Raw genomic sequence first — 14,451 nt, forward strand, 5'->3', positions numbered from 1 at the left:
ATAAATTACAATCGTTTTTATCAGCTTGACAGGTCCATATGCAGTGATGTAAAGTACTTTGTAAACTGCTACTTAAGTAGTATCTGTACTTTACGTTACTATTTATATTTTTGACTAGTTTAACTTTTACTTTACATTCCTAAAGAAAATATTGTATTTTTTAATCCATACATAGGGCGGCACACAATTGGCCCAGCTTCGTCCACGTTTGGCCGGTATAGGTTGTCATTGTAAATAAGAAGTTGTTCTTAACTGGCTAAAATGTAAAATACTTTTTCCCTGACACCCAAAAATACTCCTTATATTTTGAATGCTTAGCAGGACATGTTCCAATTCAGATGTTCCAATTCACTCTGATCTGGAGGACTCACTAAACCCCAATGCTGGAGTGTGCCCCTGGCTAATCCACAAATAAAAAATAAATTTAAAAAATGATGGCGTCTGGTTTGATTAATATAAGGATTTTGAAATAATTTATACTTTTACTTTTGATACTTTATATTTTTAGCTGTTGATACTGACCGTTGTGGCTGCTTTGCGTGATGTATTGTTCTCTACCTTCTCGCCCTTCGTGCTGTTGTCTATGCCCAATCATTTTGGTGCCCAATAATGTTCTGTGCTGCTGCCATGTTGTGTTGCTACCATGTTGTTATGTTGTGTTTTTACCATGCTGTGTTGCCATGTGTTGCTGCCATGCTATGTTCTTGTCTTAGGTCTCTCTTTATGTAGTGTTGTGTTGTCTCTCTTGTCGTGATGTGTGTTTTGGCCTATATTTTTATTCAATTGATTTTACATTTTAATCCCGGCCCCGTCCCCCAGGAGGCTTTTTGCCTTTTGGTAGGCCGTCATTGTAAATACGAATGTGTTCTTAACTGACTTGCATAGTTAAATAAAAGTTAAATACATAAGTGTATTTAACACCAATTATTTCAAGTTGTATTTTACTAGGTGACTCTCCGTTTTACTTCAGTCATTTTCTATTAAGGTATCTTTACTTTTACTCAAGTATGACAATTGGGTATTTTTTCCACCACTGTCCCTACGTTCTGAAAATAGTTCTGAACATGAATGTGGTCAATGCATGAAAAGAACCCTCTCATAGCCACGCCTTGAATCTGCACGCCCCCGCCAATAAACCAATCAGAGCTTAATCAAAAACTACGCCACAGCATGGAGAGACACTAGAAAGCAGCCATAGGAAGTGGTGAAAAGAGAAAAAAAACGACCAATGCTTTTGCACAAAAAAACATGTTTGAAGTTCATAATAATTTACTTCCCACTATCATTTACATTTGGTTCCAGACATACCATTAACATGTTATTTTATCATACTAAATGTGGATCAACGTCAATTTGCCACACTCAAAATGGCGACAGAACCTAACCATTCCTGACCTACGTAACGCAGGCGCCTGTGTTAACGTTTGTCCTCCCCTACCTTGTCAATTTGGAAAGGACTACGGAGGCCTGGGTCAAGGATCTCCAGCACTGTAAATTACAGGTCAGTCTATGTATTGAAGTTAGCTAATATATTTGGGACATTGATGAAACAGTAAGTTTGTGTTCATGTCAAGTAAATAAACTCGATACTATGCTTTTACATCTTGACACTAGAGCAAGACTGACTTTCAAGCTAGTCTAGCTAACGTAAACTAACTAATCGTAATCATTTATCTGCATGCAGCATTTTTCTAAATAGCTAGCTCTTTTAGCTATCACAACTAAAATTTTAACATCAACTAACGTGGCCAACACACACAGTGAGGTGTGTTAATAGCTGCCAAGTTTCAGTTGCCTGCAGATCATCATTTATCTAGCCAGGTACTTTGTAAATAGTTGGGATAGCTACTAGCTAGTGCTAATGTTATCTTGCGTAACAACTTGTCTGCCAACCACCACATCTCTTTTTCAACATTGTCGAAACTAATCACGACTTATTACTCCTCAAACTATCCTATGCAGCTACATGGGTTAAATTTTCTAGTTGCTTTCTCCACCTGCTCTCTCAAATTACATAATTGTTAAAAGTTATAACCCATTATGTCTTTGAAATGACAACTATTTGAGTTTGTTGCATTGATTTATGGATTATTTTATTCTAAAACGTTTTTCTCCTTGTTTTTCTCTCATAGAAATCTAGCTAACCATCATGGCACTGAGAAGCGCTGTGTGCCGTCTGCTGGTCAACCCCCAGAGATGTGCCATCATTTCAGCATCAAGATCTCAGGGATCAGCAGCACCTGCACAAAAGGGTATCACATTACTCAATAATGACCTTGCCATCATGAGAACACAATGGTAGCAGTTTTACAAAGCCATTCTTACAATCATCATGCCTCTATTTGTCAGGGGAAGTACTCAATCTGTGTCCTTTCCACAGATGCAGAGAAAGCTAGTGAGAAGAAGGCTAAAGCACGTATGTTGATATCAACTCCTTTCAGATCAATCATACATATATTGCCCTTCTATTATTTTTGGTGTCTGATGGCTATTCAATTGTGCTTCTCTGCTCTATGATCCTTCTCTACTGAACGACCAGCCAAGGTTCAGTTTAACTGGCGGGATGGCCTGGAGCTGGAGGGTCAGCTGACTGAGGACGAGATCATGATCCGAGACTCGTTCCGTGATTACTGTCAGGACAAACTCATGCCCCGCATTCTGATGGCCAACAGAAACGAAGGTGGGTCTGACTTTTGAGACACACCATCACCCAGCCCATTGAGCTATTTATGCCAATAACCTAGGAAGGAACCCTTAACGATCAGTTTTGCCCTTTAAGATGGAATGTCAATATTATGAATTTTGTCAGTTATGCAAACCATGTCAACATAACAAGCTGCCTGTTTTGTCTTAGTGTTCCATCGAGACATTGTGTCAGAGATGGGGGAGCTGGGTGTCCTGGGCCCAACTATTAAAGGTGAGTCAATACCTTTGATCTGGAGGGTGGCCTTGCCGATATCCTGGACAGTAATAGTTTGAGAACATTCCAAGATTTGAAATACATATACATTACCAGGTAAATATTTTTTTCTATATTTACAATTTAGATCAGCTATGCTGGCCTATGGAGTCCCTTGGGAAACCCAACTACTGAACCATCCAATGATGGGATTTATAAATAAATTATCTGGGCTCTCGAAAGGACTGATCTCCATTAGAGGTCGACCGATTAATCGGCATGGCCGATTTAATTAGGGCCGATTTCAAGTTTTCATAACAATCGGTAACCTGTCTTTTTGGACGCCGATTACATTGCAATCATGAGGAAACTGCGTGGCAGGCTGACCACCTGTTACGCGTGTGCAGTGTCAAAAGGACCTTGTGGCTGCAATGAGCCAAGGTAAGATGCTAGCTAGTATTAAAATCATCTTATAAGAAAACAATCTTCACATAATCACTAGTTAACTACACATGGTTGATATTACTAGGTTAACTAGCTTGTCCTGCGTTGCATATAATCAATGCAGTGCCTGTTAATTTATCATCGAATCACAGCTTAATTCAACTTCGCCAAACAGGTGATGATTTAACAAAAGCGCTTTTGCGATAAAAGCACATTCGTTGCACAAATGTTCCTAACCATAAACATCATTGCCTTTTTTTAAATCAATACACAGAAGTATATTTTTTTAAACCTGCATATTTAGTTGAAATAAATGCATGTTAGCAGGCAATATTAACTAGGGAAATTGTGTCACTTCTTTTGCATTCATTGCAAGCAGAGTCAGGGTATATGCAACAGTTTGGGCCGTAGTTAATTTGCCAGAATTTTACATAATTATGACATAACATTAAAGGTTGTGCAATGTAACAGCAATATTTAGACTTGTGGTTGCCACCCGTTTGGCAAAATACGGAATGGTTCTGAAAGACTAAATGTTTTGTTTTCAAAATTATAGTTTCTGGATTTGACCATATTAATGACCAAAGGCTCGTATTTCTGTGTGTTTATTATAATTAAGTCTATGATTTGATATTTGATAGAGCAGTCTGAGTGAGTGGGGGTAGGCAGCAGCAGGCTCGTAAGCATTCATTCAAACCACATTTTACTGCGTTTGCGAGCAGCTCTTAGCAATGCTTGAAACACAGCGCTGTTTATGACTTCAAGCCTATCAACTCCCAGGATTAGGCTGGCAATACTAAAGTGCCTATAAGAACATCCAATAGTCAAAAAGGTATATGAAATACAAATGGTATAGAGATAAATAGTCGACGTGTCATAATTCCTATAATAACTACAACCTTAAACTTCTTAACTGGGAATATTGAAGAACTGGGAAAATTGAACCACCAGCTTTCATATGTTCTGAGCAAGGAACTTAAGTGTTGAGGATCAGCGGGGTGGAGATGTTGTTACCTACCCCCAGGTGGTGAGGGTAGGTAACAACATCTCCACCCCTCCGATCCTCAACACTGGGGCCCCACAAGGGTGCGTTCTCAGCCCTCTCCTGTACTCCTGTACTCCCTGTTCACCCATGACTGCATGGCCATGCACGCCTCCAACTCAATCATCAAGTTTGCAGACGACATTACAGTGGTAGGCTTGATTACCAACAATGACGAGACAGGAGGTGAGGGTCCTCGGAGTGTGGTGTCAGGAAAATAACAGGGGGAGGGGGAGCAGCCCCCTATCCACATCGACGGGACAGTAGTGGAGAAGGTGGAAAGTTTTAAGTTCCTCGGCGTACACATTACGGACAAACTGAAATGGTCCACCCACACAGACAGCGTGGTGAAGAAGGCGCAGCAGCGCCTCTTCAATCTCAGGAGGCTGAAGAAATTTGGCTTGTCTCCAAAAACACTCAACTCTTACAGATGCACAATCGAGAGCATCCTGTCAGGCTGTATCACTGCCTGGTACGGCAACTGCTCCACCCACAACCGTAAGGCTCTCCAGAGGGTAGTGAGGTCTGCACAACGCATCACCGGGGGCAAACTACTTGCCCTCCAGGACACCTACACCACCCGATGTCACTCATTCTGAGCTAGCTATTAAAAAAGTTTGGTTCACAGATCTTGTTGAATCTGAATAACCCTTTAACTGGAACAGAATATGGAAAAAAATAAGTCATCCTGTAATCCAAGCCATCAATTTATACATTATAAGTTTGTTCACAGACTGTATTTAACACCAAGAAAAATATTTCATGATGAAATTGGCCCCAACTCCATATGCTGTGTGAGTGCCCTGCAGTTAAATGCTTCTTGGGCAAAGGTACAAGTGCGATGTGCATGAATGTAAATATTCAATGTTTGGCATATATTATGTTACCTAATGATGATAGCTCCTTGAATCTCTCAATCAATCAGAGATGATTGATGGCTCTTAGATGGCAATCACCTCACTCTCTCCAAGTTCGCCAGTGGATACAGTTACTGTTAGAAGTTATAATTATCGACAGCGAGAATGAATGGTGCTACTCAAGGAACAATTGAGGCTTGGACAAATATACTTGACTCTGTAAACTGGTGAGCGGGATGGGAATGGGTGGGAAACATGGTTGGCTGTTTTTTTTATAACTTAACTGTAAGAAATACAGAGTTTTTCTTTATTTTAATTTGAGTGACAGCCTACTGGTACATGTTTTATAAACTTATAATTTGAAATGGATAATGTACCTGTAAGCCCCCCTGGGGTTATATCATTCTCTGTAAGCTTTCAAAGAAGGATTTTGTTTTCTGTGAAATGGACTTTAGTCATTTTGATCACAAAATGTTAAAGGCTATTTGTTTTTGAGAATCAACTATATGTGTGATGCCAGAAGCATTCAAATATAGATAATGTAAATTAGATAATTAATTGTAGATTCACTGAATTCCCTTTTAATGTAGGCCTACTGTTTGTTTTGGAGGTTATTGCCTATGATGTGACCTCTCTCCCTCTACACTTTGACCAGGCTATGGCTGTGCTGGGACGAGTTATGTGGCCTACGGTTTGATCGCGAGGGAAGTGGAGAGGGTGGACAGCGGCTACCGCTCTGTCATGAGTGTGCAGTCCTCCTTGGTCATGCACCCTATCTACGCGTACGGTACCGAAGAGCAGAAGGAGAAGTGGCTGCCCAGGCTGGGTAAGGAGGAGGGGACGTCCACATCCCTTAAGCCTCATCTTAAATGACGCAGCCCTGTTTGTATCTGGGTGTATTTGTCCTGTAATGCGTCCTCTACCTCCCAGCTCGTGGAGAGATCCTGGGCTGTTTTGGGTTGACTGAGCCCAACCACGGCAGTGACCCCGGTGGCATGGAGACCCGGGCTAAGTTCAACCCCTCCAGCCGCACCTTCACTCTCACTGGCTCCAAGACCTGGTGAGTAGAACTGGGAGACTGTACTTCACTACATAGTAGTGCTAGGGAGAAAAAATCAATACAGTTACATGTCGCGCATATTATTTTTGACGATATTGTGTTATATATAATTTTTGCTAGATGGTGCTAGTTGTCTGTACCTGCACCAAAACTCGGGTATTTTTCATCTTATAGCTTGTTCTCCATCTTCTTTTTAAATAATGAGCCACCATGTCTTCAGCACTTTAATTTCCTGACTGATCAAAACAAATTTTCTCATGCTTTCTCATCTCTCTGCAGCAGACATATAGTGAGCAATATGTTTGAAACATAACCTTGCAATACAATTGCAGTATTGAATCACAATACATGAGAATTGCAATACATATTGTATCGTCACCTAAGTATCGTGATAATAGCGTAGCGAGAGGTCCTTTGTAATTCCCAGCCCTACTACATAGTGACGGAAACAGTTCATCACCCCATGAGGACTTCAGGACTGACTGGACAGAGATGTGTGTAGCTGGATAGCAGGCATTAGGAGAACCTTGATGTTTAGATGTGATGTACTCAGTGTTTTGTGATGTACTCAGTGCAAAGAACTTTAGAATTGCTTCCTAATAAATAGCCAATGGATTATATAACAGAACAAACACCTACAGACCACAAACATTGATGGCTACCTTTGTCTCAACACCTTGGAATGCATTCCTCTACTGATTGAAAAGACTACCTATTCATGAAACATCAAGAATAGGCCACTTCCAAAAATTCTGAAGAATAGGAATATATGCTTTCTATTATACAGAAATCTTCAGAGGTTTTGTATTCATTAGAGCAATTTTTAAAATATGTTTTTTTATGTATTTTTTTAAATAATAAACCCAAGATCAAGTGGTTTGGCTCTTATCTAAATTGTAAACATTTCACTCTGTAAACTAGTCCACAGGGTGGTGCTGTTCACAAATATATTAATGCTAGGTGCATGAATATTAGGTTCCCCTCAGTTCCCCTTTACTCTTGTTTCACAGAGTGTTATGATTCTGAACTGAGAGACGTCAGCAGTGACTGAACTGGACTTTGTGGTTGTATACTTAACCATTGAGTGCATTGGCCCTCACATTGCGTAAGCTTAACACTGAATAAATAAATACATGTTAATTGGTAACCTGGGCCTGTAGTTCATGTTTTATATATTTGATGTAACACTGTTTCCTCTGGGGAAATGCAGCTTCAACAACTTCAACAAAATGCTTAGTTTGACATTGAGTACGTGGTTCTGTTCAATTCTCCCATCACGTCTTGTGAAACTTATGCAAAACTGTCCTCATATAGCCCTAGAAACCAGGCTCACTCTGTAGCATACTGATAAAATAGCTCCTCCCTAAATTACAATGCCTTCCCTCATCTCCTTCACCATCGTCAGGATCACCAACTCCCCTGTGGCGGACATTGCTGTGGTCTGGGCCAAGTGTGACGATGGGAAGGTGTGTGGCTTTATCCTGGAGCGCGGTATGAAGGGCTTCACCACACCCAAGATCGAGGGCAAGTTCTCTCTGAGGGCGTCTGCCACTGGCATGATCATCATGGACGAGGTGGAGGTTCCTGAGGAGAACCTGCTGCCCAAAGTCTCTGGCCTGGGGGTGAGTAGAGGCCAGGATACCACTCTAATGTACTGACTTTTATGTGGATGGCCAGACTTTCTTATAATGCTGTTTAACCTTGTTGGTATAAATGTTTTGTCTGTTCTCTTTGGCTCTAGGGTCCCTTTGGTTGCCTGAACAATGCCCGGTATGGCATCGCCTGGGGTTCACTAGGTGCTGCAGAGTTCTGCTTCCACGCGGCTCGTCAGTACACACTAGACAGGTGAGGATTCTGCGGCTACTATTGGTATGGGATGTTGTTTTGGATGAGCAGGACCGAGCAAAAGTCTGTAGCTCTTGAATCTTATTTTGTTTTCTCAGCTTTTCTGAGTGAACTTAAGATGTTCTGCTACTCATGATATTTGTTAATCTCAGAATCCAGTTTGGAGTACCCCTGGCCAGAAACCAGCTGATGCAGAAAAAGATGGCCGACATGTTGACAGAAATCACCATTGGTCTGCAGGCCTGTCTACAGCTGGGGAGACTCATCGACGCCAAAAAGTAAGAGGGAACTGGAAATGATGTGACATAATTGTCTTGTAGTGTGACACCACTTTTTAACAAATAACTAAACACCATAGGGGAAGTACAATTTCAGGTTGTTTCAGAGTGAATAGAACCGGAGGAGACTTATCTCATATGTCTTCTCTCCTCCCTCAGGGCAGCCCCTGAGATGATCTCTATGCTAAAGAGGAACAGCTGTGGGAAGTCCCTGGACATCGCCCGGCAGGCCAGAGACATGCTGGGAGGAAACGGCATCTCTGATGAGTACCACATCATCCGCCATGTTATGAACCTGGAGGCCGTCAACACATACGAAGGTGAGGAGAAAGAAGGCCATAACCAGGTCTAAGAGGATATGGATGTGTCATTGCTATGGATGTGGAAGCAAAACTTTTTTATCATGGTTTATTTCCTCACCAGTAGAGGTCAGTAATATGTCATTTACAATAAATAAATAGGTCATATGGGAAAACCATTGAACTTTCCACAATATTTTCAAATGAGAAAAAAAAATGTCTCTCTCCCCTTATATAGTTGCTCAACTTCAGCATCAGCACTGTTCCACATGGTTCCTTATATTGTTTTTTGTCTTCCAGGTACCCATGACATCCATGCCCTGATTCTGGGCAGAGCCATCACTGGACTGCAGTCTTTCACTGTTAATAACTAACTGCCTGCTGCTAGTGCTCAAACAGACCACTATCAGAAACCTCAAGTCAATCTGTTCCTTAAAGGACAAGTAGTTCTACACTGCTTTGATGGCTTGTCTTCTACAGTAACACTAATGCTAATGTTTCCTCTCTCTTGAGTTTGTAGAATATGGGCTGGTTTTCTAGACACAGATTAAGCTTGGTCCTGGACTAAAAAGCATGCTCAATGGAGAATCTCGATTGAAATTGCTTTTTAGACCAGGACTAGGCTTAGTCTGTGTCCGGGAAACCAGTCCTAAATCTTTATTTTATGCGAAAGACCAGGTCGGGTTTTAAAGGCAAGTCTATCATCGATCTCATGGACAATTCATGAGTGTAATTATTTCAACTTGAAAAACAAAGCTATTTTTCTACTCTCATAAAACCCTAGTACATACTGGTTTGTTTGGACAATTTCTGTCTAGAATGTGTTTGAAATAGTTTACTATACGGTGGAAGTTGAAATGCTTGTTTCCTCACAGCATTTGTAGTAAAATGGTTGTTGGACAAACATTTTAAAATGAGGTCATGATCCATACGTATGTCCTGAGTTTTTAGAACTGTGATGGTACTAATGACCAGTTATTGGTAATTGAATGCCAAATAATTGATACTGCATGTACTGTTAGAGTTGGGGGGGAAAAAAGTTAAATCAATTGAAGATAAATTAAGTAAATAAATTAAAGCAGTTTAAATAATCATGCCATTGCTTTTTTTGTAATTGAATAGTTGTATTTGTGACCATTTAGGCAGATCCGAGAAATTTGTATTTGGGGTATTCCATGAAAAGTGTATTTTGCGTCCCTTTGATATAGAAATTGTGCACCACTATTGAATTTTAAAAGCCTGTTACATTAAATGAAGTGCCCTTTAATATAGATCACACAGAGTATTCAATAAATCCGATTTCTATTATGACTCGCTAAATGTGCACTGTGACTTCTGGAAGATTTTAACGCACTTAAACTCAAAAGTTTTCCCCATCACTGTGAAGTTGTAGTTATTTTGTTGCTTTGACAAGGTCATTTGCAAATACTTATTTAATGTGATTAGTGATTTCTGTACATTTTAAGGTCAACACTTATGTGAACTGAACTTGTTTTATATATATTTGTCTAAACATTGAACATCTAATAGTCAAATCATAGTGTAAAAGTAGGTTCTACTCTTTTTGGACATTTTCTGGTGTTTAGTGATGGAAAACTGAGTGGGTCGAGCATAACACGTCAACCCTGTTACCCATGGATAGACAGGCTAGAAATGTTTTAACAATTTTAATGTTGGGTGAAGCTTGCATTCAATTGCAACTGTTGCACACAAGCTTCCATTCCCCCTGTCACAAGGGATTTTTTTAGCTGCTTTAAGAAGTCATCAACCCTGTTACTTTATTTGGCACTTAATATACACTTACTATAGTAATTATTTTTATGACGTCTTTTGATAGAAACATTTCTTTAATGAAGTTCTCTGCTCTTTATAACAGCATGTTTAAAAAAAAAAATTAAAAAAAAATTATACCAAGTTACACTTCTCCAAAGGCAGCGAATTGGTGGACCGACCCATAGGCATTAAGGTGAATGTTTTTGATTCTAAACTGGGCACAAACCAATATTCTGTCCCATTAAATATGTTCTATAATGCTATTTGGTCATGGGTATGAACAAAAATATCCACACTAGTTATGTAATAAATATTTTTTATAAACAAAAGCTTCCAACACCCACTCAGTTTACAACCACTGTTTTATGTTATATTTGACATATACCACAGTCTAACAAACAAGGCATTGCTTTAATTATTCCAGACCTCCCAGAAGTTGGGATGCTATAAGGCAATTCAAATAAATTAATGGCTGGGTAGATGTCAGTTCTTAGCTGTCCGCTGCAGGCTGTTGTTAATGGCTGATAAGGTCTGACTGGCTCCCTGCAGCTCCATACTGAGCTGACTGCACCTCTCCAGAACCTCAGACAGCTCCTGCAGATTGGCCCCCATCCCACGGCCATGTTCCTCATAGCTGCTGAACATCTGCTCCTTCACCTGTTGGCACACCTCACTCACCTGGGGAGGAACCCACACGCGCACTAGTCACAGTCACTCTCCTTCACATAAACATTAGGCTAGACTCGTAATCTAAATGCATTCTTTTTTAACTACCAAAAAATGTGACCATGTGCTTTTTACTCAACAGTAGGACAGTGATACCTTATTCATTAACTTGTTCTCGAAGGTGGTCATGATTTCCTGGTCCATGGCTCGGCTCTGGTTGATTCGCTCTATCAGATCCTGGGCCTTCTTCCCTATCTCCTCTATCGTTGAACTGAGAACAGTCGTAGCCTCCTCACCTGGGCGCTCGCTGGAGGTACTGTTGTGTACGTCACGTCTATTGGATATGTTTGAAATGTCGATGCCGGAGTCCTCACTTCCATTTTTAAAAAAAAATGTTAAATACTTAACAGAACACATAATGAATAATACTTTAAACCCAGTAACGCCATACCTTTGCTGTCCATGGCTTTCGTCCAGTGTCACAAACGAAAATGTCTCATCAGGGATGTCCTGTTCTGGCCCATGTCCTTGTTCAGGGTCCTAAGAATACAGGGATAAATGTCAATCAAACCATAACATTTTCTGGTCCCTGTAATATACATTGACAATGTGTACAGTTGTCAAAAAAAAGTAGCAAAGGATTCAACGGTGCAAGATCTCAGTCATTCAGAGTTGAGCTGGACAGTCATATTTTCCTTCATTTACCTTGGGTGATGAAGGATGATGACAAAGTTTTGGTGTAGACTGAAAGGTAGGTGCTGGCTTTCCAAAGAGGAGCTGGGACATTTTCTTTGAGCAAAATGTTGCATAGGAAAAATAAATGCAACCGGTATGGAAGTTAGATAATTCTGTAACAACTCAACCAAACCACTTTCTCTAACCTTCTCTGACTCAACTACTTTAACGTTACATTGGGCTATGCTGGCCAGCTAGCCTAGCTAGGCCTAATGCTAACACTTCAGACTAATCTGATCATGACAAAACCAAATAGGTATCCAGTCTCGAGTTTTGTCAAGGGTAAATCATGTGGTGGTAACCAAAATATTAGGAATATTTAGCGAAACTCCATTGGAAACAACAAAATACTGTTGCTGGCTACTTACCAAAAAAAATGTATATTATTCAGTTGCACTGTGTCATAAAAGTTTTCGTCAGAACTGTCTGGCCACCTCAAAAATTGCGCGCGAAAAACGGGTTCTGGAGGACACGTGCTGTGAACTGGTTAGTTGTCAACGTAGATTCGAAGTCGAAGTTTACATACACCTTACCTTAGCCAAATACATTAAATTCAGTTTTTCACAATTCCTGACATTTCATCCTAGTAAAAATTCCCTGTCTTAGGTCAGTTAGGATCAACACTTTTTATTTTAAGAATGTGAAATGTCAGAATAATAGTAGAGAGTATGATTTATTTCAGTTTTTATCACATTCCCTGTGGGTCTGCAGTTTACATACACTCAATTAGTATTTGGTAGCATTGCCTTTAAATTGTTTAACTTGGGTCAAACGTTCAGGTATCCTTCCACAAGCTTCCCACAATAAGTTGGGTGAATTTTGGCCCATTCCTCCTGACAGAGCTGGTGTAACTGAGTCAGGTTTGTAGGCCTCCTTTCTCACACACTCTTTTTCAGTTCTGCCCACATATTTTCTATGGGATTGAGGTCAGGGCTTTGTGATGGCCACTCCAATACCTTGACTTTGTTGTCCTTAAGCCATTTTGCCACAACTTTGGAAGTATGCTTGGGGTCATTGTTCATTTGGAAGACCCATTTGCGACCAAGCTTTAACTTCCTGACTGATGTCTTGAGATGTTGCTTCAATATATCCACCTAATTTTCCTCCCTCATGATGCCATTGTAGGAGAGTTAAAAAGGTTTTTCCATCAAACTTCTAATTATTAGAAAAGTACACAACGCAGAACAGAACAACCAGATTGAGGGTCAGTGGCAAAAGCCTGTGAACAGGAATATTCCAAATTCAGACAGAAGGGGGAAGTCAGATCGATATGATTGCCAGTTACTTTACTTTTGGTGTCTATTTTTAATTGTTGCGCTACTGGTGCTGCCTGTTGATGTTCGGTAGGCAGCTACTCAGTAGCTGAATAACATCTTCGAGTTGTGTTTCATTAAATCTATTTTATTTCATCTGGGTGCTTGCGTCACCTACTAACACCCTGGTACCACCCGTAGCTCCCATTCTCCTCAGTCCAAGAAAACACAGAGAGTAAGAACAACTTGTCAGATGGTGCATTGGAGACTGATGTGTTCCTGTCCTGTCTTTTCACAATACTATTGCAGATCAACATAAAAGCCAAAAAGACAGCCATGGTGTCACTCTTCATTTCTTGGTTCTCCTGTGGGACATATAAGACCCGCTACACCATCTATTTTGTGAAGTGCACACGTCCCTCCTGCAGCAAAGCACCCCCACAACATGATGCTGCCACCCCCGTGCTTCACGGTTGGAATGGTGTTCTTTCGCTTGCAAGCCTCCCCCTTTTTCCTCCAAACATAACGATGGTCATTATGGACCAACAGTTATTTTTTTTGTTTCATCAGACCAGACAACATTTCTCCAAAAAGTACAATCTTTGTCCCCATGTGCAGTTGCAAACCATAGTCTGGCTTTTTAATGGCGGTTTTGGAGCAGTGGTTTCTTTCTTGCCGAGCGGCCTTTCAGGTTCTGTCGATATAGGACTCGTTTTACTGTGGATATAGATACCTTTTTACCGGTTTCTTCCAGCTTCTTCACAAGGTCCTTTGCTGTCCTTCTGGGATTGATTTGCACTTTTCGCACCAAAGTACGTTCATCTCTAGGAGACAGAACGCGTCTCCTTCCTGAGCGGTATGACGGCTGCGTGGTCCCATGGTGTTTATACTTGCATACTATTGTTTGTACAGATGAATATGGTACCTTCAGGGAAATTGGTCCCAAGGATGAACCAGACTTGTAGAAGTCTACTATTTTTTTTCTGAGGTCTTGGTTGATATCTTTTGATTTTCCCATGATGTCAAGCATAGAGGCAGTGGGTTTGAAGGTAGGCCTTGAAATACATCCACAGGTACACCTCCAATTGACTCAAATGATGTCAATTAGCCTATCAGAAGCTTCTAAAGCCATGACATCATTTTCTGGAATTTTCCAAGCTGTTTAAAGGCACAGTCAACTTAGTGTATGAAACTTCTGACCCACTGGACTTGTGATACAGTGAATTTTAAGTGAACTAGTCTGTCTGTAAACAATTGTTAGAAAAATTACTTGTGTCATGCACAAAGTAGATGTCCTAAC

The 14,451-nt window shown here is 40.5% G+C and overlaps 2 protein-coding genes across 3 annotated transcripts; one reads left to right on the forward strand and one right to left on the reverse strand.

The window, feature by feature from the left end:
* Nucleotides 1-1,313: 1,313 nt before the first annotated feature.
* Nucleotides 1,314-10,044, forward strand: LOC139421374 (glutaryl-CoA dehydrogenase, mitochondrial-like). Of its 2 annotated transcripts, none has more exons than XM_071172204.1 (12): nt 1,314-1,501; nt 2,133-2,252; nt 2,381-2,416; nt 2,540-2,680; nt 2,855-2,917; nt 5,898-6,068; nt 6,173-6,302; nt 7,708-7,924; nt 8,044-8,147; nt 8,300-8,425; nt 8,585-8,745; nt 9,025-10,044. In XM_071172204.1, exons 2-12 carry the CDS (start codon nt 2,150-2,152, stop codon nt 9,096-9,098), a joined length of 1,326 nt encoding a protein of 441 aa, XP_071028305.1. In that variant the 5' UTR covers nt 1,314-1,501; nt 2,133-2,149; the 3' UTR covers nt 9,099-10,044. The 2 variants fall into 2 exon arrangements, with proteins under 2 accessions (XP_071028305.1, XP_071028306.1); XM_071172205.1 differs by having other exon boundaries at nt 1,474-1,552.
* A 936-nt stretch (nt 10,045-10,980) lies between these two features.
* Nucleotides 10,981-12,325, reverse strand: LOC139422549 (synaptonemal complex central element protein 2-like). Its single transcript, XM_071173701.1, has 5 exons — nt 12,267-12,325; nt 11,869-11,952; nt 11,615-11,703; nt 11,320-11,536; nt 10,981-11,175 (listed from the first exon to the last, which is right to left on the reverse strand). Exons 2-5 carry the CDS (start codon nt 11,947-11,949, stop codon nt 10,981-10,983), a joined length of 582 nt encoding a protein of 193 aa, XP_071029802.1. The 5' UTR covers nt 11,950-11,952; nt 12,267-12,325.
* Nucleotides 12,326-14,451: the final 2,126 nt, after the last annotated feature.

The sequence above is a fragment of the Oncorhynchus clarkii genome, chromosome 12 (assembly GCF_045791955.1).
Source record: "Oncorhynchus clarkii lewisi isolate Uvic-CL-2024 chromosome 12, UVic_Ocla_1.0, whole genome shotgun sequence".
Classification (NCBI taxonomy): Eukaryota; Metazoa; Chordata; class Actinopteri; order Salmoniformes; family Salmonidae; genus Oncorhynchus; species Oncorhynchus clarkii.